At 44.9% G+C, this 26304-nt stretch overlaps 1 protein-coding gene across 1 annotated transcript in view; it reads right to left on the bottom strand.

Moving 5' to 3' along the window:
- Positions 1-8439: 8439 nt before the first annotated feature.
- LOC141172602 (5-hydroxytryptamine receptor 3A-like) overlaps positions 8440-26304 on the bottom strand; it is an 83768-nt gene continuing 65903 nt past the window's right edge. The window contains exon 9 of the mRNA XM_073657004.1: positions 8440-11337. Within this exon, the coding sequence (XP_073513105.1) occupies positions 11069-11337 (269 nt within the window). The 3' untranslated portion in view covers positions 8440-11068. The remainder of the gene's footprint in view (positions 11338-26304) is intronic.

The following is a 26304-nucleotide window of genomic DNA, read 5'->3' as shown; positions in this document are numbered from 1 at the left end:
TGATTTCCCTGATTTATTGTGCATCCATTGAGGGATATTCATTATGCAATTTGCATCAGAATCCTGGCAGAAAAAAAGGCACAAAAAGCTCAGATCTGAAGGAAGAAGCTTTCTAAGCTTTCCTGGCGTAATCTGTGTTAAAAAAAAATTGTATACAGTACAGACCAAAAGTTTGGACACACCTTTTCATTTAAAGATTTTTCTGTATTTTCATGACTATGAAAATTGTACATTCACACTGAAGGCATCAAAACTATGAATTAACATATGTGGAATTATATACTTAACAAAAAAGTGTGAAACAACTGAAAATATGTCTTATATTCTAGGTTCTTCAAAGTAGCCACCTTTTGCTTTGATGACTGCTTTGCACACTCTTTGCATTCTCTTGATGAACTTCAAGAGGTAGTCACCGGAAATGGTCTTCCAACAATCTTGAAGGAGTTCCCAGAGATGCTTAGCACTTGTTGGTCCTTTTGCCTTCACTCTGCAGTCCAGCTCACCCCAAACCATCTCGATTGGGTTCAGGTCTGGTGACTGTGGAGGCCAGGTCATCTGGCGTAGCACCCCATCACTCTCCTTCTTGGTCAGATAGCCCTTACACAGCCTGGAGGTGTGTTTGGGGTCATTGTCCTGTTGAAAAATAAATGATGGTCCAACTAAACGCAAACCGGATGGAATAGCATGCCGCTGCAAGATGCTGTGGTAGCCATGCTGGTTCAGTATGCCTTCAATTTTGAATAAATCCCCAACAGTGTCACCAGCAAAGCACCCCCACACCATCGCACCTCCTCCTCCATGCTTCACGGTGGGAACCAGGCATGTAGAGTCCACCCGTTCACCTTTTCTGAGTCGCACAAAGACACGATGATTGGAACCAAAGATCTCAAATTTGGACTCATCAGACCAAAGCACAGATTTCCACTGGTTTAATGTCCATTTCTTTTGTTTTTTAGCCCAAACAAGTCTCTTCTGCTTGTTGCCTGTCCTTAGCAGTGGTTTCCTAGCAGCTATTTTACCATGAAGGCTTGCTGCACAAAGTCTTCTCTTAACAGTTGTTGAAGAGATGTGTCTGCTGCTAGAACTCTGTGTGACATTGACCTGGTCTCTAATCTGAGCTGCTGTTAACCTGCGATTTCTGAGGCTGGTGACTCGGATAAACTTATCCTCAGAAGCAGAGGTGACTCTTGGTCTTCCTTTCCTGGGGCGGTCCTCATGTGAGCCAGTTTCTTTGCAGCGCTTGATGGTTTTTGCAGCTGCACTTGGGGACGCTTTCAATGTTTTCCCAATTTTTCGCACTGACTGACCTTCATTTCTTAAAGTAATGATAGCCACTCGTTTTTCTTTACTTAGCTGCTTTTTTCTTGCCATAATACAAATTCTAACAGTCTATTCAGTAGGACTATCAGCTGTGTATCCACCAGACTTCTGCACAACACAACTGATGGTTCCAACCCCATTTATAAGGCAAGAAATCCCACTTATTAAACCTGACAGGGCACACCTGTGAAGTGAAAACCATTTCCGGTGACTACCTCTTGAAGCTCATCAAGAGAATGCCAAGAGTGTGCAAAGCAGTCATCAAAGCAAAAGGTGGCTACTTTGAAGAACCTAGAATATAAGACATATTTTCAGTTGTTTCACACTTTTTTGTTAAGTATATAATTCCACATATGTTAATTCATAGTTTTGATGCCTTCAGTGTGAATGTACAATTTTCATAGTCATGAAAATACAGAAAAATCTTTAAATGAGAAGGTGTGTCCAAACTTTTGGTCTGTACTGTATATGCATAAGCTTTATTCTGACATGGTTAAAAATGGCTCTCTTTGTAGATCCAAAAATATATATTTCTTACGCATTTCAGACCAAACATTATTCCTTATTCATCCATGAATAAGCTACACATAAGCTTTATTCCAACATGGTTAAAAATGACATTCCTGGTACATCCAAAGCTATATACTGTATGGTTTCCTACGCGTTTCAGACTAAACTTTAGTCCTTATTCACATACGGAAAAAAAAAACTCCTGCCCAATATGGTGGAACAAAAATATGAAATGAGAAGCTTTCCAGGTTAAAAAATATGCATAAGCTTTATTCCAATAAGGTTAAAAATTAGATTCCTGGTACATCCAAAAATATATTCGCGTTTCAGACTAAATCTTAGTCCTTATTCATCCACAAATAAGCTTTATTCCGACATGGTTAAAAATGTCATTCTCTTTACATCCAAAAATATATATGGTTTCCTACGCGTTTCAGACTAAACCTTAGTCCTTATTTATCCATGAATAGGAACTAAGGTTTAGTCTGAAATGCGTAGTAAACATATATTTTTGGATGTACAAAGAATGTCATTTTTAACTATGTTGGAATAAAGCTTATACAACTGGAATAAAGTTGGAAAGCTTCTTATTTCATATTGTCGTTCCACCACATTGGACAGGAGTGTTTTATTCGTGCTGAGGATCATTGGAGCCTTATCTGGGGTGAGCTGCTTCGCTCATGTGCTTTCTAAATAGGGACTAAGATTTAGTCTGAAACGCGTAGGACACTATATATACTTTTTGATATACTGGTAATGTCATTTTTAACCATGTTGGAATAAAGCTCACGTGTAGCCTATTCATGGATGAATAAGGCTACGATTTAGTCTGAAACGCGTAGGAAACATATATTTTTGGGTGTACGAGGAATCTGATTTTTAACCTCATTGGAATAAAGCTGATGCATATTTTTTAACCTGGAAAGCTTCTTATTTCGCATCGTTGTTCCACCACATTGGGCAGCGGTGTTTTTTCTGTGCCGAGGATCGTTGGAGCCTTATGCAGGGTAAGGTGGTCACTCATGTACTTTGTATTTTAATTTACAAAAAGCTCTGAGCCTCTTTATAAATTTGTTGCATTTTTTTGAACATTAAACTTAGAAATGCCGGTGTGAAGTAAACGAGAACCATTGAGTCTTACCATTGAGTCCTACAGACCTATGCATGCTGTAATGTTTTTTCACACGGATGTACCGCATGGAAAAAAGTATGTATGGCATTGACTTACTATACCTCTATAAACAGCACATGGAGCAAAAATGCGATCATCTGAACACTAGAGTGCATCTACAACATGCAATATGTACGGGGAGAAAAGTGTCTCAGTGGTTAGAACGGTTACCTTGTATTCCTGGGTTTAAGTCTGACCAAGGGCAGAAATCTGCACGGAGTTTGTAGTTCTTCTAATGTTAGCCTGGGTTACCTGTGGATGCTCTGATTTGCTTCCATACTCCGAAACATAAGGGTTAATTTGGAATTTGGAATTGAGCCCCAATGGGGACAGGAACTGATATGAATGTTGCCAATCCCTGCACAGCGCTGTAGAAACTGTTGGTGCTATAAAAATGAATAATATAAATATCTATAGCATATCCCTCACGGGCAGGGTCCTCTCTTCTCTTGTAACAGTCGGTGATTCGTTTTGTTCAAGATTATTATACTTGTTTTTTATTATGTATACCCCTTTTTCACATGTAAAGCACCATGGAATAAATGGTGCTATAATAATAAATCATAATAATATGATATTTATTCATTTCATTTTCATCCTTAGTAAGTTTTAAGTGACTTTTATTTTTAGCGTTTGTTCCCTTTTCTGCTCCAAATTCTTAAAAATAGGCACGTGCTGGATGAGGAATTTTAGGCAAAACTCAAAGTTACACTTTTTTTTTTTTTTTTTACATCCTTTTATAGCAAAAAGTAACAGGATACTTTTCAAATGTCGCACGTTAGTCTTCAACAGAGCAAAAATAAAATAAGATAAATCTAGTAGTCCAGTAAGTAGGGTACTAGAGTATAACATTTCAAAGCGTTGCAGATGATAAGTTAGGCTAAAACTTGCGTACACATTGTCAAAAAACGAACAAACAAGAAAACTTAAAAAATTGCAGAAATAAAATAATGACTAACAGGGAAACAGAAAAGTCACCAAAAGAACCATTTTTACTCCAGAAAAAAAGGTGCAAAGGCATTGATGAATTACGGCTCGTGATTCCAGTGATTGACATAAGCAGGAAGAGTAATCAATGAATATTTGATTCCATTCTTTGGCATGCTAAGATCTGTAGTACACAACAAGTGATTATACTCACAGCACTTCCACTTGACCAAGTAAATGTATAATACTGTAATATTGGTGTATCTCTGGATATCATCCGTTCCATGCTGTTATTCACCTGCGTCGGGCCCTGCTCCCTTCACCTATGGCCACCTTCCATTGCAGTAGTCCACGCCAGGTTTCTCAGGTAACCTGGTGAACTCTCCTGACATCATCGCTATAGGTCTTTTAAGCTTTTGCAGAATTCAGGTGCTGAGCTTTGTTTCAGGTGTCTTAAGTTGGTCAGTTGCTGCTACTTTAATTGGTTTACCTGTAGCCAAGTGAAGGTTAATTGTCATCTCCCCAGCTTATCTTGACCTACATGCTGCAATCACAGATATTTCCATGCTCAATCCATCTCTCAACAAGTTGCCAATTTCTTGCAACTGTTCACACATAGCCTCTGGCATCAAGGTAACACATCTCTTCAAGTGAATCTCCAGTTTGCCCATATTTCATTACGTCTCTGCTGCATTTACTTCTCTCTTACACTGCTGCTAATAGCCATTGCCCTACTGCAAGATACCAGACTGTATTTACTACTCAGTGACATCGCTGCTATTAAACATTGCTTTGCTGGAAGATGCCAGACTGCATTTATTACTCCCATTGCTCTGCTGGAAGATACCAAACTGCATTTACTACTTTGCTACATTGCTGGTATTAACCATTGCCATGCTGGAAGATACCAGACTGTATTTACTAGTCACTGACATCGCTGCTATTAATTATTGACCTGCTGGAAGCTGGCAGATTGTATTTACTACTCTATGATATCACTGCTATTAACCATTGCCCTGCTTGAAGATACCAGACTGTATTTACTACTCTGTGACATTGTTGCTGTTAACCATTGCACTGCTGGAAGATACCAGACTGTAATTACTACTCTGCGACATCACTTCTATCAACCATTGCTCTGCTGGAAGATGCCAGACTGCGTTTAATAGTCTGTTATATCGCTGCTATTAACCATTGCTTTGCTGAAAGATACCAGACAGCATTTAGTACTCTGTGACATTGCTGCTATTAACCATTGCTCTGTCGGAAGATACCAGACTGCGTTTAATAGTTTGTTACATTGCTGCTATTAACCATTGCTCTGCTGAAAGATACCAGACTGCAATTACTACTCTGTGACATTGCTTCTATTAATCATTGCTCTCCTGGAAGATACCAGACTGCGTTTAATAGTCTGTTACATCTCTGCTATTAACCATTGCTCTGCTGAAAGAAAACAGACTGCATTTAGTACTCTGTGACATTGCTGCTATTAACCATTGCTCTACCGGAAGACACCAGACGGTATTTACTTCTTGGCTACTCCTGTGTTTAATCATCTCCTTGCCTTAAAGCAGTTTTCCGGCCTCAGGCTACAAATCTGAAGTTACTTTATGTGATGGCAGACTTATCAGTACTGACATCGTGTGCACTGCTCATGAGAACAGGGCTCTAAAGTTCCCCATCAATATGGAGCTGTGTCTGTGGATTCCTATCATATCTTTCAATAGTTGTCTATGCCATTGTCTATGGGACTGTAAGAGATACTGTACTCTGTACAGTTCTATATTGATTGAATAAACTCATGGCATGCATTTTCCATTCTGATGTTGCATTTCAGAGCCTGGTCTAGAGATCGTGGCTGTACCCCTACCGATACTCAAGTTATTACTTATCTTTTGACTAGCTGATAACTTTTAATGTTGGTAAAAAAACTTTTTTTTAATATATTTTCCTTTTAATTCCAAGAGTAGCTGAGCTGAGTATCACAATGTAATGTAGGTCTATTGCAGTATTGTATGTGAATTAAAGGTTTGCACAACAAATTCAGTTCTGCTTCATCTGATATCCTATTTGGTAACATTTCAATGAGCACAGCTCCAAAATTCAGGGACTTTACTAACCTAAACATGATATAGCAAAGCACCGAGGGCCAGATAGTTACCACTTTGGCAGAAGTTCTGTATATTGGTTTTGGCATTTTTTGCCCCTTCTGACACATAATTTCTGGCATATTGGTAATAGATAAAACTTCTTTAAGCTTTTTTTTATCGCGAAGAGAATGAATCTAACCACGAGCGCCGTCCCTTTTCCTGGTTTATGTACATTTATATGGTGTATACAGAAAACGACGGCGTAGATCAATCTAACTATTGAATTTGTCCAGCGAGGCGTTTGATGTTACATGAACGTAACCGATCGGAGAGGTTGTTAATTGCCCATTGTGCTGATCAGCTCTGTAACTCAATTGATTTAGCAGGGATCAATGGCTGATTTACTGTCTTACTAACTCCCGGTCTGGACACCTCATCAATAGATGGTTACTTAGGGATGATCAGCACATTAAGTGAAGAACAGATGCTAAACATCACCTCTCCGCACCGTCTCCGAGCTCAAACTCTTTCAGCACCAGTTTAGCTTAAACAACCCATTTCAATGCTGCAGGGACCAATTATTTTGCTTCTGACCAATGCCTTCATGAAATGCCAGATGTTTGGAGGTTTGACCTGAAAATGTTATTCCTAGCAGCATTTCTCCGTACTGCTCTCTTTGCATGCACACAGGTACAGATGTAGCAGAGCTGATTTCATTGTCCGACTCAATTCATTTATGTAAACATCACAACTTATCATCTGCGCTTTCACATGGGACTGGATGGTCCCAGTAGATGCACAAGGATGACTAACCAGTACGGGAGGAGTATGGGTAATACTTATAGATTAGTGTCACTATATCATAAAGTGGCCAACCCCTTTAATTGTTTTTTCAGCTTTCAAAAAGTTGTCCCCAAACTAGTGCACACTTGTTAAACAACAATAGTACTCACCCTCCTCGGGTCCAGCACCACTACTCGGCTCTCTGTGAATTGTTTGCAGCCATGATGTCAAGGCTATAGTGCACATCACTGCTGCAGCCAATCACACAAACAAAGCTGTTTAGCACATTGGCTGCAGCGGTGATGTGCATTGTAGTGGTGACATCATCGCTGCAGCCATTACAGCGGCGGAGTGACGACGATAGATTCTAGGAGAGGGGAGTGTTATGGCGGTGTAGCAACTCACTCAGGAAAATAGGTAACGCACTAAAAACTACAATTGACCCTGCCGGTTCCTGTACAGACTAGAGATCCTGACCCCGTAGTCCCTAGTGGTTCCTGCATGAGCGGAGATAGCCCTAACCACAGACTAGACAATGGCAACTCGGACCTATGCTGCCTGAAAGGCCATCGAGCGCTTCATGTTCCTCCTAAAAAAACGGAGGGCAGAGCAGAGTGCAAATTACCTACAGAAGGGAAAGTGTGCTGAAAAAAGGAAAATATCCCAGAGTGAGTAAAACAAACCACCGAATACAAAATAAAGGATTAAGATGGACTCTTAAAATATGCCGCCTACGTCCTAAAAATAAACAGAAGATAGGTGCAGGGTAAAGAACATAAATAGCAGAGAGATAAACCCTAGCTGGTCTTTCACTGACTTGTTTAAACTACAGCAGTATGAATATCCAAATGAGGCTATTATCAGCAGGAAATACCACCAGGGGGAAAGTATATAAAGCCGCACCCGAAAGATGATAGGGCAGACAAATGAGTAAATGAAAACACCTGTCACCCTAAAAAGACTGCAGCAAGGCTAACAGATACTAAACACGCGGAGAAAAGGTGTAACTGTTGCGGCTCGGTGGACAGAGAAGCCGACCACAAATCACAGGCTCGAGGGTTTGAACCAGGAAGCATGACAGTGAGCACTATCTGAGTTTGTTGTTTTCAAGTATGTACGGTAATCGTTTAGGTACTAGATTTTTCATAGTAAAAAAAACCCTTTCAGAAGACAAGTTTGTAGGAAATCCACTTCATTTTTGTTAAAGTTTTTTAGGGTATGGAGCTTGGTTTGTCTTTTCCTTTTTTGTTAATAAATGAATTCTGCATCCCAATCACCAGAGTGTGCGATGAATTAATCACCTATAGTAACCAGGCCCTCGTTGCCTATTACATCAGCACCTCCACTCTGACAGAGTGCGCACAAATTTTGCTCAACCAAACCAAGCACTGACTAATCAAAGGGCTGCAAAAAAACCCTTCAAAACCAGTTCAGGAAAAAAGAAACTTCTTCAAAAACTCCCCCCAAAAAGAGCATTTCCTGAAGCGGTTTCCACCAGAAAATTTGTTTTTGAATCCCTAAAAAAATCCCCTTATCCTATTGCTCACTCCCTCCCCTATGATTTACCCTACAGTTCTTCCTGCCCTGCACAAGCCGCACCACAAGTTTGATAAAAAAAATCACAAATAGCTGCTCTCCAATAAGACAAATATTTATAAAATACAAGTAGCAAATATTTGTAATAATATTTTCTCACTTAAGACATTTAATTGCTGCTTCAAAATATCATGTAAAGACTTATGGAGAAGGTCTTGAGTAGCCGTCATTTAGATACTGACTCCCCTCCCCACTAGAGTCCACATCTAAAGGAAATCAATTTACCTCTCATTATTTTTTTGGAGTGTCGGAGGCATCCACAATACCCAGGGAAACCCTCACAAATACAAATAGATCTTTGCACATGTTGCTTTGCTGCAAAAAAAAAGCTGCATTTTACTGTCCCGGCAAAGTGAATGAGATCTCTAAAAAACCCATGCACATGCTACTTACTTTTTCTTTGCATATTTGAAGCAGTTGCAAATTTGCAGTATGTCAATATTTTAAGTGGTTTTGCAGCATTTTTCTTCCATAGTAATGAATGGGAAAAAAACGCATAAAAAAATGCACACGCAAATATGCACATTTTTATGCAGAATTTTTCTCGCCAAGCAACACATTTTTGATGCAGAAATACTTTATCTGCAATAAATACTTAGAGGTTGTCCACTAATTTATCATAGATGTCCTATCCTTAGGGTAGGTCATCACTGTCTGATCGGTCAGGGTCCGACACCCGGCACCCCTGCCGATTAGCTGTTATCTATGTCGGCGGCCAGTGGCCGGAAGTGCTCAGTTGCGGAGCAGCTCCGTCTTCTAATAGTGGCCGTGGCCAGGTACTGCTATTGATTTGAATAGGAAGCGAATGTGCAGTAACCGTCTGCAGCCATTATCAGAAGACGGAGCAGCTCCACAATAGAACACTTCTGGCCAGCAGTTGCTGCCGACACCGGAAACTGCTGATCCGCGGGGGTGCCAGGTGTCAGACTCCAACCAATCAGACATTGATGACCTATACAAAGGATAGGTCATCAATGATAAAATAATGGACAACCTCTTTAACATATGCACACATACCCTAAAGGCTTTTTGCTTTCCTGCCCATTGTTGGCTGCAGAATGAGTTAACTGAGAATCCATCAGTGAGCTTGTTCTGAGCTGCGGTTTAAATTCTTTCATCTGTCTTTTCTGATTTGTGTTCATTGATGACCACTAGTGATGAGCGAGCACACTCGTTACTTGAGATTTACGGGCATGCTCAGGTGTTTTTTGAGTTTCTTCATATATCATGTTATACCATACGATGCTTGAGGAAGGGACCTAAGTTGTCCTGAAAGCTTGCCTTGTGACATCATTTATTTTATTTCTGTTAGCCATTAAAAGGTATCATAACTACAAGATTATCTTGTTTTTCCCACTGAGAGCAATCTGTTTTCAACTGGCTAACAGGGTACCAAACCCCTTTGTTACTTTTAACTATGTTGTCTAACGCTGATCGGTTGTTTGTGGGGCACCTAGAATTTGTTTTAAGTTTGTTACATCTATATATAAAGGCCCCATTAGATGTGTTGTACAGAGACAGCGCTCACTGATATTTTAAGCATTGGACGAATGTGCATGGGGACTTTCTGAATCTTCCTTGACTGCAGACGTTGAGTTGGGTAGATCTATTTCAGTATGCCCTATCCTCTTATTCTAAGGGAGTAAAGAAAAGTCTTACCCCTCTTTTACAACTAAGGGAACATGTACAACTGAAGAAGTGTGCACATGTATAAGAGGAATGAGAAAGCAAACTGGTGACCAAATGAGCCAATAAGTATGGCAAACCTTGAAACAATATGTGTATATGTAAAGGTATAGAGTTCATGCTGGTCCAGTTTTCATGTCAGGAATATTCACCTTACTTTGTATTAATAGGAGTATGCAAATTGCCTCTTCAGAGAGGAAGAGGACTAGAACTCTTGTGCCACCCATTAGAAGTAGCAATTCTAGAGTTCTAGTCCTCTTCCTCTCTGAAGAGACAATTTGCATATTTAATTTCCTAGAGGAGCATTGCAAGGCTTAAAAGTTTCCTCACATTGGCATGACAGGCTTGGCATGTCAATCTCCACAAGGAGAAATGATACCCCTTGGATCTCGGTCAAACGCCTCTCACCCAACCAAATCAGATCTCACACTTTGCACTGATGAGGGGCAGCACCCTGAAGCACATGTCTACAAATTGAGATTCTGGTTTGGCTTTTATTCTAAGTCATGCAGCAAGGCTCGTTAAAGGGTCGATGTTGATTTTTAGGATGGCTACTTCCAATATGTGGCACTAGAGTTCTACTCCTCTTCCTCTCTGAAGAGGCAATTTGCATATTTAATTTCCCAGAGTAGAATTGGAGGATTAAAAGTCTCCTCACATGGGCATGCCAGGCTTGGCATGTCACTCTCCACTAGGAGAAATGTTACCCCTTGGATCTTTACTAATAGGAGGAAACTGGGTTCTAGAACTTACCCTTGCCCTTTCCTTTCTTCAACACCAGCATCTTGGACAGGTCCTGGGGCTTAGGGGGGCCCAAAAGGTGCCTTTGGCCAGAAAAAATGACTATTACTATTAAAGACCTGAGATAGTTGGGGCCATGTTGGAAGTTTTGTCCTGGAGCCTACAAGGTTCAAGTTACACTACTGGAGTCTGCTACAACCCTACTATCTATATGGAAGTATCACCGGTTTAGGAAGGGTAACTAGCTTGCCCAGAGGCAAATTATGGTCACAGCAAATACAATTAGGAAAGCAAGATAAATTCGGAAGAAAAACATGTCCAAAACATAAGCAACTTGCAGCCACTCCGTGTGGATTTTCCGGTCCTTTGCACTCCATAGGTGAAGCCGGATACATGTGATCTCTTTCGCAATGTGATGAAGAACTTCCAGGTATTTTGCGTGCAGTGTTTTCAGTTGTGCCGGCACATAACAATAATTTTCCTCTTCATTATTACAGTCAGGAGGAGTCTCTGGATACATGAAAATACAAACGTAGGTTTTAATGTAGCAAAGGAAACTGTGTTAAATATCATTCTGGAATTGCTGACTCTTTCCTATTTCCAATAATTTTCCATTATTCAGAAGATCGTACGGGAAAGCAAAAATAATACCTGTCCAGCAAAAACAAACCCTCATATGCCTATAGGGATCGAAAAATAAGTACAATTTCAGACTTTGGACTATGTGGAATAAAGGCAACAAAAATAGTAAAAAGGCCATGGTGGGAATGGGTTAAAAATAATGTATCATCAGTAAATGCCATATTGATTAAATCACATTTTTATGTTAAATGTATTTATTTTCCATTTTTAATAATCTATTTTTTTTTCAATATCTACATTTAAAAAATAGAAATCTTGTAATTTTCACATTTTCACTAATCCTAATTTAAAACTCATATTTCCTTTTCTTTACAGAAGACTTTTCTACAGTCTCATTGTTATCAGTCAGTATTTCAATGACAGATAACACCTCTATATACAATAGATAACACAGGATCCACCATTCACAATAAGTGATGTCACAGCTCACCTCCTCCTCCTCCTGTACAATGACTGATAAGACCTCTATATACAGTAGATAACACAGGATCCACCATTCACAATAGGTGATATCACAGCTAACCTCCTCCTCCTGTACAGTGACTGATAGCACCTCTATATACAGTAGATAACACAGGATCCACCATTCACAATAGGTGATGTCACAGCTCACTTCCTCCTCCTCCTGTACAATGACTGATAACACCTCTATATACAGTAGATAACACAGGATCCACCATTCATAATAGACAATGACTGATAATAATACCTCTATATACACGTGGTCAAAATTGTTGGTACCTGTAATGCACGCGCCCGGACTGACTGGCGTGTGCGTGTATATGTAGTGATTCCACTGGACCGTACCGGAGAGTGAATGCCTGGAGGGGCGTAACTAAGTATCCACCCGATCTGACCAAGGTCGCACGACGGCATACGACGCCAGTGCACCAAGGAGGAACCGAGCAGAGGGACCAGGTGCTACTCCAGGTCAGACCCCGGACACGGCTGTTGACCCACACCGGGGAATACAGGAACAGGCAGGTTAGGCTGGCACACAGACTGGTGGGTATAGGCAGACACGGCTGGTATGCAGACGGGTGGATGCTGGCAAGCACGACTGGTATGCAAACAGGGAGGTACTGGCAGGTAAGGCCGGTATGCAGGCAGGTGGATGCTGGTAAGCACGACTGGTATGCAGGCAGGGAGGTACTGGCAGGTACGACAGGTTGGAGCACAGAGTGGATAGGATCCAGTACAGACTGGGACTCAGGAACAGAACCGCTGATGCGGTGGACAAACACAGCAGAGTGAGGCCGCCCGGAGTGGCGAGCAAGAGCAGAGCAAGACGAGACTGCCGGAGCAGTGAGCAAAGGGTCAGAGCAGAGCGAGACTGCCAGAGCAGTGAGCAAAGGGTCAGAGCAGAGCGAGGCTGCCGGAGCAGTGAGCAAAGGGTCAGAGCAGAGTGAGACTGCCGGAGCAGTGAGCAAAGGGTCAGAGCAGAGCAAGACTGCCGGAGCAGAGAGCAAAGGGACAGAGCAGAGCGAGACTGCCGGAGCAGTGAGCAAAGCGAGACTGCCGGAGCAGTGAGCAAAGGGTCAGAGCAGAGCGAGACTGCCGGAGCAGTGAGCAAAGCGAGACTGCCGGAGCAGTGAGCAAAGGGTCAGAGCAGAGCGAGACTGCCGGAGCAGTGAGCAAAGGGTCAGAGCAGAGCGAGACAGCTGGAGCAGTGAGCAAAGGGTCAGAGCAGAGCGAGACTGCCGGAGCAGTGAGCAAAGGGTCAGAGCATAGCGAGACCGCCAGAGCGGTGAGCAAAGGCAGAGCAGAGCAAGACCGCCTGGAGCGGTGAGCAAAGGCAGAGCAGAGCGAGACCGCCGGAGTGGTGAGCAAAGGCAGAGCAAGCAAGAACCGCCGGAGTGGTGAGCAAGACAGAGCAAGCAAGAACCGCTGGAGCGGTGAGCAAGGGAGAGCAGGCAAGAACCACGGGAGCGGTGAGCAAGGCAGAGCAGGCAAGAACCGCCGTAGCGGTGAACAAAGCAGATCAGGCATAAACCGCCGGAGCGGTGAGCAAGGCAGGGCAGAGGGGACAGGGCTCTGTTCACATGGAACAGACTGGAAGGGAAAGGCAGAACCAGATACACACAAGATACTCGCAATGAAGTAGCGAGTGGACTCTAAACTCACAAACAAAAGTACAGCGACAATGAGTAGGAGTTAGGTGCAGGTTCAGACTCTGCAGAAAAAGGGAAGGTACGGACATAGAGAAAAACAGGAGACAGGTTAGGAGACAGTTCAGACAGGAACTGTTACTGTAGCGAGATACAGGAGCGAGTCTGGGTATGCGGCCCCCAGAGGGCGGGACGAACAGGCTAAGAGCATGTTCACACGGGCCTGGAATTACAGCCTCCAGGAAAGGCAGAAAGACAGCTGGCTAGAGTGCACAGACAGGACACAGTTCAGACACGGGAACTGATACCGCAAGGCAGGAAACATAGACAGGACCTGGCACATCAGTGACAAGAAGCCAACTGACAGAACAAGATGCTCAGGCATGGATTCCAAGGAGGAGCTGGTTTAAATACCTGGTGACAGACAGCAATAGGCTGAGGACGCATTAGGGGTGTGTCTGCAGCAGCTACAAGAAACAGGAAGTTCAGCGGGCATCGCCCTAAGCAGCCAGAGCAGAGCAAAGCAGACAGTATGGAAAGAAGCCAGAGTGGCAGTCTGGACTGGAAATCAAGTGCGCGCTCTTGCCCAGTGGGAGATGGACCACTATGCAAGGACGCCGCCAGGTATGTTACAGTACCCCCCCCCCTTATGCCCCCTCTTCTTCAGGCCTGCCAGAATCTTCCGCAGGGAATTTGAGGGCCAATCCTTCTCTTCAAGGAGATTACTTCTACTGTCCACAGGAAGAGACAAAACTGGTCTCAACTGGGTAGCTAGGATGCTACCTCCTATCCAGCCATCCGCAGCAACAGACGAAACGGGTGGAGTACCAGGAACAGCACACAAGGAAGTTTCTCTCCACTTATTATCAGGTAGCACCCCAGAGGGTTCAGGTGACAACTGGAAGTCCTCCGCCGGGTTGGAGAGGTGCAGAGACTCGGGGGTAACCTCTGCTTCGGGGTACATCTTGTCAAGCTTACAGGATGAAATGGGCGAGGTATCAGGTACAAGGTGTAGAAAAGTCACTGTCCCTTTGTTATCTGCTGGTACCCCGGAGGATTCAGGAAACAATTGGAGGTCCTCCGCCGGGTCGGAAGAGTGCAGAGACTCGGGGGTAACCTCTGCTTCGGAGTACACTAGGTCGGACTCACTGGACGAAGCGGGCGAGGTATCAGGTACAGAGTATAGGAAAGTCTCTGTCCATTCGCTACCAGGTAGCACCCCGAAGGGTTCAGGAGACAACTGGAGGTCCTCCGCCTGGTCGGAGGGGTGTAGAGACTCGGGGGTAACTACCACTTTGAGGTACCCTTTGTCAAGCTCACAGGACGGAGCGGACGAAGTATCGGGTACCGGGTGTAGGGAAGTCTCTCTCCATTTGTCATCAAGTGGTATCCGGGAGGATTCAGGAGGCAACAGGGGGTCCTCCGCCAGGTAGTAGAGGTGCACAGACTCGGGGGTAATCACTGCTTCGGAGTACCCTTGGACAGGCTCACCGGGTAAAGTGGGTGAAGTATAAGATACCGGGTGCAGGAAGTCCTCCTGTGTGGATTCTGGGTGGGCAGCAGTCTCTTCGTGCAGGAGAACTGGTGCGCTACCCACACGCATTACCCGTCGGGGCTGCTCCGGGATACCGGGAAGTGAAGCTTCAGCAGGGACTTCAAGGTTGGGATCAGGAGGTCTTTGGGAGGACAGACCCTGGCGTGACGGCTTGCCTCTACGCCTAGCACGTCTGGACTGCCTCTTGAGGTTGGGAGAAGTATTCCGGAGAGCGTAGTCATCCTGTGTGGATTCTGGGTGGGCAGTAGTCTCTTCGGGCAGGAGGACTAGTGCGCTACCCACACACATTACCCATCGGGGCTGCTCCGGGATATTGGGAAGTGAAGCTTCAGCAGGGGCTTCCGGGTTAGGGTCATCGAAGACCATTAGAAAGGCCACCAGGAAGGCCTGCAGGTCCAGGACGATAGGATCCTGTGCTTCCCATAGGGGGGTGATCCATTTCAAGGCATCACCCGCTAGGTAAGACATCATGAATCCCACCTTAACCCGATCGGTGGGAAAATAAAGAGGATAGAACTTGAAGTGTAGCATGGATTGCTCCACAAATGCACGACTCTGTCTTGGATCCCCATAGTACCGTGGCGGATCCGCAGGAACGGGTGCAGAAAGCTCCATCTGGACGGGTGCGTAATTCGCCTGGAACTCAGCTTGTAGCAAAAAAAATAAAATAAATTTCTTCTAGATGCACGTATTCGCTGGAAAACGTCTCAGAGAGCGAAGGCCGTGGGGCTCAACGGTAAACATGGCCTGAGCATGCTGTAATGCACGCGCCCGGACAGACTGGCATGTGCGTGTATATGTAGTGATTCCACTGGACCGTACCGGAGAGTGAATGCCTGGAGGGGCATAACTAAGTATCCACCCGATCCGACCAAGGTCGCACGACGGCATACGACGCCAGTGCACCAAGGAGGAACCGAGCAGAGGGACCAGGTGCTACTCCAGGTCAGACCCCCGGACACGGCTGTTGACCCACACCGGGGAACAGGAACAGGCCGGTTAGGCTGGCACACAGACTGGTGTGTATAGGCAGACACGGCTGGTATGCAGACGGGTGGATGCTGGCAAGCACGACTGGTATGCAAACAGGGAGGTACTGGCAGGTACGGCCGGTATGCAGGCAGGTGGATGCTGGTAAGCACGACTGGTATGCAGGCAGGGAGGTACTGGCAGGTACGACAGGTTGGAGCACAGAATGGATAGGATCCAGTACAGACTGGGACTCAGGAACAGAACCGCAGATGCGGTGGACAAACACAGCAGAGTGAGGCCGCCCGGAGCGGCGAGCAAGAGCAGAGCAAGACGAGACCGCCTGGAGCGGTGAGCGAGAGTAGACCAGGACGAGGCTGCCTGGAACGGTGAGCAAGAGTGGAGCAGGACGAGACTGCCAGAGCAGTGAGCAAAGGGTCAGAGCAGAGCGAGACTGCCGGAGCAGTGAGCAAAGGGTCAGAGCAGAGCGAGACTGCAGGAGCAGTGAGCAAAGGGTCAGAGCAGAGCGAGACTGCAGGAGCAGTGAGCAAAGGGTCAGAGCAGAGCGAGACTGCCGGAGCAGTGAGCAAAGGGTCAGAGCAGAGCGAGACTGCCGGAGCAGTGAGCAAAGGGTCAGAGCAGAGCGAGACTGCCGGAGCAGTGAGCAAAGGGTCAGAGCAGAGCGAGACTGCCGGAGCAGTGAGCAAAGGGTCAGAGCAGAGCGAGACTTCCGGAGCAGTGAGCAAAGGGTCAGAGCAGAGCGAGACTTCCGGAGCAGTGAGCAAAGGGTCAGAGCAGAGCGAGACCGCCTGGAGCGGTGAGCAAAGGCAGAGCAGAGCGAGACCTTTGGAGCAGTGAGCAAGGCAGAGCAAGCAAGAACCGCCGGAGCGGTGAGCAAGGCAGAGCAGGCAAGAACCGCCGGAGCGGTGAGCAAGGGAGAGCAGGCAAGAACCGCCGGAGCGGTGAACAAGGCAGAGCAGGCAGAAACTGCCGGAGCGGCGAGCAAGGCAGGGCAGAGGGGACAGGGCTCTGTTCACACGGAACAGACTGGAAGGGAAAGGCAGAACCAGATACACACAAGATACTTGCAATGAAGTAGCGAGTGGACTCTAAACTCACAAACGGAAGTACAGCGACAACGAGTAGGAGTAAGGTGCAGGTTCAGACTCTGCAGAAAAAGGGAAGGTACGGACATAGAGAAAAACAGGAGACAGGTTAGGAGACAGTTCAGACAGGAACTGTTACTGCAACAAATACAGGAACGAGCCAAGGTAAAGCCAAGTGCTGGTTCAGACAATGCAGGAGAAAGGGAAGGTACGGATATAGAGAAAAACAGGAAGCAGGTTAGGAGACAGTTCAGACAGGAACTGTTACTGTAGCGAGATACAGGAGCGAGTCTGGGTGGGACGAACAGGCTAAGAGCGTGTTCACACGGGCCTGGAATTACAGCCTCCAGGAAAGGCAGAAAGACAGCTGGCTAGAGTGCACAGTTCAGACACGGGAACTGATACCGCAAGGCAGGAAACATAGACAGGACCTGGCACATCAGTGACAAGAAGCCAACTGACAGAACAAGATGCTCAGGCATGGATTCCAAGGAGGAGCTGGTTTAAATACCAGGTGACAGACAGCAATAGGCTGAGGACGCATTAGGGGTGTGTCTACAGCAGCTAAAGAAACAGGAAATTCAGCGGGCATCGCCCTAAGCAGTCAGAGCAGAGCAAAGCAGACAGTATGGAAAGAAGCCAGAGTGGCAGTCTGGACTGGAAATCAAGTGCGCGCTCTTGCACAGTGGGAGATGGACAACTATGCAAGGACGCCGCCAGGTATGTTACAGTACCCCTCGTTTAATGAAAGAAAAACCCACAATGGTCACAGAAATAACTTGAATCTGACAAAAGTAATAATAAATTAAAAATCTATGAAAATGAACAAATGAAAGTCAGACATTGCTTTTGAACTCTGCTTCCACTGAATTTAAAAAAAAATTAAACTCATGAAATAGGCCTGGACAGAAATGATGGTACCCCTGAAAATAATGTGACAAAAGGGACATGTTAAATCAAGTTGTGTCCACTAATTAGCATCACAAGTGTCTACAATCTTGTAATCAGTCAGTGGGCCTGTATATAGGGCTACAAATACTCACTGTGCTGTTTGGTGACATGGTGTGTACCACACTCAACATGGACCAGAGGTAGCAATGGAAAGAGTTGTCTCAGGAGATTAGAAAGAAAATTATGGACAAGCATGTTAAAGGCAAAGGTTATAAGACCATGTCTAAGCAGCTTGATTTTCCTGTGACTACAGTTGCACATATTATTCAGAAAATTAAGATCCATGGGACTGTGGCCAACCTCCCTGGACGTGGCCACAGGAGGAAAATTGATGACAAATCAAAGAGACGGATAATACGAATGGTAACAAAAGAGCCCAGGATAACTTCGAAAGAGATTAAAGGTGAACTTCAAGCTCAAGGAACATCAGTGTCAGATCGCACCATCCGTCATTGCTTGATCAAAGTGGACTTCATGGCAGATGACCAAGGAGAACTCCACTGTTGAAAAAAAATCATAAAAAATCCAGACTGGAATTTGCCAAACTACATGGTGACAAGCCACAAAGCTTCTGGGAGAATGTCCTATGGACAGATGAGATAAAAATGGAAGATTTGGGCAAGGCACGTCAGCTCTATGTTCACAGATGGAAAAATGAAGCATATCAAGAAAAGAACACTGTCCCTACTGTGAAACATGGAGGAGGCTCTGTTATGTCCTTTGCTGCATCTGGCACAGGGTGTCTTGAATCTGTGCAGGGTACATTGAAATCTCAAGACTATCAAGGGATTTTAGAGAGAAATGTGCTGCCCAGTGTCAGAAAGCTTGGTCTTAGTCGCAGGTCATGGGTTTTGCAACAGGATAATGACCCAAAACACACACATAAAAACACCCAAGAATGGCTAAGAGGAAAACATTGGACTCTTCTGAAGTGGCCTTCTATGAGCCCTGACCTAAATCCTATTGAGCATCTTTGGAAAGAGCTGAAACATGCCGTCTGGAAAAGGCCATCTTCAAACACGAGACAACTGGAGCAGTTTGCTCATGAGGAGTGGGCCAAAATACCTGTCGAGAGGTGCAGAAGTCTCATTGACAGTTACAGGAATCGTTTGATTGCAGTGATTGCCTCAAAAGGTTGTTCAACAAAATATTAAGTTAAGAAGAATCATCATTTCTGTCCAGGCCTATTTCATGAGTTTAATTTTTTTTAAATTCTGTGGAAGCAGAAAAGCAATGACTGACTTACATTTGTTCATTTTCATAGATTTTTAATTTATTATTACTTTTGTCAGATTCAAGTTATTTCTGTGACCATTATAGGTTTTTCTTTCATTAAACGAGGGGTACCAACAATTTTGACCACGTGTGTACAGTATATAACATAGGATCCACCATTCACAATAGATGATGTCACAGCTCAGCTCATGTTACGATACTGGCCTAGTACTGCTGGAAACCAGTGGCAGAAGGAGCACAAGCAGGAACAGAAAGCGGTAGTAAAAGTTCTTGGAGATAGCAAGGTGTTGTAGGAAACAATCCGTAGATGAATAGAACAGTCTGGGTAAGAATGTTCAAGAGCTGGAGACTGAAACTAGGCTAACAGGTAGACACAATACTCAAGCAATGAGTGAGAGATCTATGCAGCTTTAAGTAGGCCCAAACAGGAAACAAGATGGATTCCATAGATTCAGAATCTGCCATCTTGGTAAAGGGCAATTGCAGAACACAACAGCAGCCTCCTGTGGTAAGAAGTGAAACTGCAGCACAACATTAAAGAGAACAATAGCAGCCACTAGTGGTCAAACTGTAGAAGGGCAACAGAAATCCTGACACCTCCTCTCCTTCCCTTCACAATGTCCTTTACACGCACTCATTAGAAGCTTCAATACAAAAGATAGGGTCTATATCAGTCTACTGCTGCTAATGTACGTGTGTTTTTTTCTGAAAGTATGAGCCTTAAATGAGTTACTAGTTATCATTGCGAAAGTTGCAAGATTTCTGAATTTACATTTAAAAGGACTTGTCACCAGGTCAAAAGTATCTAGTTTTTGCTCTTATAGGACTCTGGTTCCTCTCTGAGTATTCTGTGTTTTTTTGTAATCTGCCATATCATTCCAGAGATATAGTCTTTATTATTTTGTGCTAATTTTATGGTGTCTATCAAAGGGGAAGTAACTCACAGGATCCTCTGGGGTGTGTCTTTAGGATGCTCTAAATAATTACCCTGTGAGCCCGCCTCCTTGGCCTGCATTTTATGAATTAGTATTAAATAAAGAGGCCAATATATGGAACCATATGGTCGACTTTGAAAAACAAATAAAACAACTTCTTAGTATGAAAACGGAATAATCAGGGGAAGAGTGACAATAAAATAAGAGCAAAATCTGGCCACTTTTGACCTGGTGACAAGTCTAAATACAGATCCTGATTAGTGTTGAGCGAGCATGCTCGACACTGCTCGGTACTTGCCCGAGCATCTCACTACTTGGGATGTTCAGCGAGCACCAAGCATTTTCGGGTTACTCGGGCGGGAGCTCAGGTCTCCGCCCTGCATGTTTGGTGCTCTTTACAGAGCCAATGAACATGCAGGGATTGCCAGCCAGTCACTGTAATGCCGCACCATATTGGTTGTGGGCATTACAGTGATTGGCTGGCCGCACAGCGTCACCTCGAGTATTTAAAACCGGGCGCCACCTTCTTGGACACAGTCGCTCCGGATCAGACAGTGTAGAGAGAGTGCTGCTGAGCTAGGGAGAGATTTGTACTGCAAAATAGGTAGTGTAGGGTCTCTAAAGCCTGCAAAATCAAACAAACAGTCCTTCTGATGACTAATATCCATCCCAGATATCAGGCAGGCAGGCAGGCTGTATAGGAGACGCAGTGGTTATACCAGCAAACACTGCTTTACAGTCCTGTGTGCTGCTGCTCAAATTGCTAGACTTAGCGCCAGGTCACGGGGGCCAGGAAAAATCCTTTTTTTTTTCATCTAAATCCTCTTTTTTTTTTTTTCCCCTCAGACAGACTGTACAAATACCCATCTTATTAACCTTTTGGTATCCCCCCCCCCCCCCCCCAAAAAAAAAAAATTGAGTCTGCCTATGAGTGTTCAGACACAAATATATCTGTTTAAAAGAATCTGGTTTCGGACAGATAACTAGAACTGTGGTTTTGCAGTTCCACGGTTCAAATCTGGGTATTATCCACTTTTTGCCTTTTTTCCATAAAAAAAAACAGTTTGAGTGTCTCGCTGACTGTTCAGACACAAATATATCTATTTAAAAAAGTCTGGTATACGCCAGGAAATTAGAACTGTGGTTTTCCTCTTCCACGGTTCAAATCTGGGTGTTATCCATCTTTTTGCCTTTTTTACATAAAAAAAAACAGTTTAAGTGTCTCGCTGACTGTTCAGACACAAATATATCTGTTTAAAAGATTCTGGTGTAGGCCAGAGAAATAGAACTGTGGTTTTCCTCTTCCACGGTTCAAATCTGGGTGTTATCCACCTTTTTGCCTTTTTTACATAAAAAAAACAGTTTGAGTGTCTCGCTGACTGTTCAGACACAAATATATCTGTTTAAAAGATTCTGGTGTAGGCCAGAGAAATAGAACTGTGGTTTTCCTCTTCCACGGTTCAAATCTGGCTGTAATCCACCTTTTTGCCTTTTTTACATAAAAGAAAACAGTTTGAGTGTCTCGCTGACTGTTCAGACACAAATATATCTGTTTAAAAGATTCTGGTGTAGGCCAGAGAAATAGAACTGTGGTTTTCCTCTTCCACGGTTCAAATCTGGCTGTAATCCACCTTTTTGCCTTTTTTACATAAAAGAAAACAGTTTGAGTGTCTCGCTGACTGTTCAGACACAAATATATCTGTTTAAAAGATTCTGGTGTTTGCCAGAGAAATAGAACTGTGGTTTTCCTCTTCCACGGTTCAAATCTGGGTGTAATCCACCTTTTTGCATTTTTTACATGAAAGAAACAGTTTAAGTGTCTCGCTGACTGTTCAAACACAAATATATCTGTTTAAAAGATTCTGTTGTAGGCCAGAGAAATAGAACTGTGGTTTTCCTCTTTCACGGTTCAAATCTCCTTTTTATTAAACTTTTGCCATTGATAGCGCGAGAGCAAGCTATTTTACTTCATTTACAATGGGCAAGGCGCATGGCAAGGGACGTGGAACTGGACTTTCTGGTGATGGTGCGTTTAGAGGACGGGGCCGTGGCCAAGGTGAAAATGTGCCACAACCAACAGCCACATCTTCTCGCTCCCAGTTCAAAACCAAATTACTAGGGAAGCACACAACAACACCACTATTGCGAACTGATCAGTGTGAACAGGTTATTAATTGGATAGCAGATAATACTTCCAGTCACCTGGGCACCACCACCTCCGGTCTGTCTTCCACACAGTCAAGTCTTAGTAGCCGTGAGTCTCGACTGCATACTCCTCCTCACCCTGATGCTCCTTCCTCCCACCATGCCGAGTGTCGTCAGACAGCAACTGATCCCACAGTTGGACACTCTGAAGAGCTGTTCACTGGTCCATTTCCATATATGGGCCCCTCGCCAGCTCCGCTTCAAGTGGTGGAAGAGGAGATCCCATGTAGCGATGGCCAAATATTTGAACAGCTACGGCAATAGGAAGGCGACGCTGGCAATTTGTCACAAGAGGTGGACGATGACGAGATGACGAGACACAATTGCCACGAAGTGAGGAGGAGGACCGTGGTGCGGAAGTGGAAGAGGAGGAGGTGGTGGATGATCTAGTAACTGACCCAACGTGGCAGGAGGACATGCAGAGCGAGGCCAGCAGCACACAGGGGGAGGGAGGCAGAGTACCCCAACAGGCAGGAAGAAGCAGTGTGGTGGCCGCAGACAGAAGGTGGGCAATCATTCCCCGTAACACCAACACGAGGGACGTTGCCAGTACAACCGGTAGGTCTTCCAGAGTCTGGAATTTTTTTTAAAGACTCTACTGATAACCCCAGCTGTGAAAGAGCAGGCAGATCTGTGGCTGAGACCGCTGAACCTACATCCAGGCATGGTCGTGTGTGAAAATGGCAGTAACCTGGTGGCTGCCCTGAGGCGAGGCGAGATCACACACGTACCATGCCTGGCTCATGTGCTAAACCTCGTGGTTTAGCAGTTTCTTAAATCGTACCCCGAGTTGCCAGATCTGCTCGTCAAAGTACGCCGCCTGTCAGCTCATTTTCGGAAGTCGGCTACAGCTTCCGCCACCCTTGCTGTGTTGCAGCAGCGTTTGCAGCTTCTGGCACACCGACTGGTGTGTGATGTCCCCACACGTTGGAACTCTACCCTCCACATGTTGCAAAGGATTTGTGAGCAGAAGAGAGCAGTTGTGGAGTACCAGCTGCAACAAGGCCATCGATATTCAGGTCAGACTCCACACATAAGACCTCAGGAGTGGACCTGGATGTCTGACATATGTACCATCCTGACAAACTTTGAGGAGTCCACCAAGATGGTGAGTGGCGATGACGCCATCATTAGCGTCAGCATCCCACTTGTCTGTCTTTTGCAACGCTCTCTGCAGAGAATTAAAGAGGAGGCATTGCAGCCAGAGTATGATGAGATGGATCAAGAAGCCGTAGCGGGCGATTACACACAGCCCAGCCTCATCTCATCCCAACGTGCATTGGGGGACAATGAGGGAGAGGAGGAGGAGGAGGAAGAACAGGAGCTGGTATTATGCGCTGTAGACGGTAGAACCTGTACAACTGTCATACCATCGGTTCAGCGTGGGTGGGCTGAGGACAGACAGGGGGGAGGAGGAGGAGGAGGAGGAGAGCATGGTCAGTCGTCATCTTGGTGAGGACATGGAAGTCTTGCCCGTTACTAGTCTGGCACGCATGGCTGACTTTATGTTACGCTGCCTTAACCATGACCCTCGCGTTGTCAAACTGTTGGGTGACAGTCATTACTGGTTGGTGACACTTTTAGACCCCAGCTACAAGGAGAACTTTCACTCTCTTATTCCTGAGGTGGAGAGGTCTACAAAAATGGGGCAGTACCAGAAGGCCCTTGCTGCAGAACTGTTAAAAAAATTCCCATCTGAACACGCTAGCGGCAGAGGTCACAGTTCGTTGCCCAACCAAGGCGTACAGGCGAGAGAGACGCAACTCCAACCCAGCAGAGGCAGGGGATCACTGTCAACGTTCTGGGACAGTTTTCTGAGACCCGCCCAGCTTACAGGCCCTGAGGCGCGGGGTACTCTCACAAGGAGTGGAAAGTTTCAAAAGATGGTGAGGGAGTACCTGACCGACCGTACCAGCATCGTCCGTGATTCCTCTTATTGGGTATCCAAGATGGACACTTGGAATGAACTCGCTCTGTATGCCTTTGAGGTCCTGGCCTGCCCTGCCGCTAGCGTGTTATCGGAGCATGTTTTTAGTGCCACTGGGGGAATTATAACTGATAAGCACACTCGCCTGTCAACTGACAATGCTGACAAGCTGACCCTTATCAAAATGAACAAAGGCTGGATTGGGCCAGACTTCTCATCACCACCAAACAGAGTAACATAAAGTCAAATCCACTGTGTTATTTTGGGAGGTGTATTCCCATGCACCGCTTCACACCCACACATATACGCTTCCTCATTTTGGCTGTTTTTTGCTCTTCTCCTTATCCTCAGCCTCCACCACCACTATACCCCCAGGGTGACCGTGGTCCGTGTTGCCAGCATTGCAAGTTACTCCGTCCTAATTTTTGGCAGCGTTTGCTTGGAAGGCATAGGCAAAGACTATAGGAGACCCACTACCCAATAATGGGAATAATGTTTTTAATATGCTGTACTGCATGGCTCTTGTAAGGGGCATTGCAAGATCCTCCGTCCTAATTTTTGGCAGCTTTTGCTTGAAAGGTATAGGCAAAGACTATGGGAGACCCACTCCCCAATAATGGGAAAAATGTTTTTAATATGCTGTACTGCATGGCTCTTGTAAGGGGCATTGCAAGTTCCTCCGTCCTAAGTTTTGGCAGCTTTTGCTTGGAAGGCATAGGCAAAGACTATGGGAGACCCACTCCCCAATAATGGGAATAATGTTTTTAATATGCTGTACTGCATGGCTCTTGTAAGGGGCATTGCAAGTTCCTATGTCCTAATTTTTGGCAGCTTTGCTTGGAAGGCATAGGCAAAGACTATGGGAGACCCACTCCCCAATAATGGGAATAATGTTTTTAATATGCTGCACTACATGGCTCTTGTAAGGGGCATTGCAAGTTCCTCCGTCCTAATTTTTGGCAGCTTTTGCTTGGAAGGCATAGGCAAAGACTGTGGGAGACTCACTCCCCAATAATGGGAATAATGTTTTTAATATGCTGTAATGCATGGCTCTTGTAAGGGGCATTGCAAGTTCCTCCATCTTAATTTTTGGCAGCTTTTGCGTGGAAGGCATAGGCAAAGACTATAGAAGACCCACTCCCCAATAATGGGAAAAATGTTTTTAATATGCTGTACTGCATGGCTCTTGTAAGGGGCATTGCAAGTTCCTCCGTCCTAATTTTTGGCAGCTTTTGCTTGGAAGGCATAGGCAAAGACTATGGGAGACCCACTCCCCAATAATGGGAATAATGTTTTTAATATGCTGTACTGCATGGCTCTTGTAAGGGGCATTGCAAGTTCCTCCGTCCTAATTTTTGGCAGGTTTTGCTTGGAAGGCATAGGCAAAGACTATGGAAGACCCACTGCCCAATAATGGGAATAATGTTTTTAATATGCTGTACTGCGTGGCTCTTGTAAGGGGCATTGCAAGTTCCTCCGTCCTAATTTTTGGTAGCTTTTGCTTGGAAGGCATAGGCAAAGACTATGGGAGACCCACTCCCCAATAATGGGAATAATGTTTTTAATATGCTGTACTGCATGGCTCTTGCAAGGGGCATTGCAAGTTCCTCCGTCCAAATTTTTGGAAGCTTTTGCTTGGATGGCATAGGCAAAGACTATGGGAGACCCATTCCCCAATGATGGGAATAATGTTTTTAATATGCTGTACTGCATGGCTCTTGTAAGGGGCATTGCAAGTTCCTCCGTCCTAATTTTTGGCAGCTTTTGCTTGGAAGGCATAGGCAAAGACTATGGGAGACCCACTCCCCAATAATGGGAATAATGTTTTTAACCCCTTAAGCCC

Source organism: Phyllobates terribilis, unplaced genomic scaffold (genome assembly GCF_046119375.1).
Source record: "Phyllobates terribilis strain yellow unplaced genomic scaffold, ASM4611937v1 Scaffold_12__6_contigs__length_324123572, whole genome shotgun sequence".
NCBI classification, from domain to species: Eukaryota; Metazoa; Chordata; class Amphibia; order Anura; family Dendrobatidae; genus Phyllobates; species Phyllobates terribilis.
Note: the sequence above shows the minus strand (reverse complement) of the source record. Positions and strands in the feature narration are given on the sequence as shown.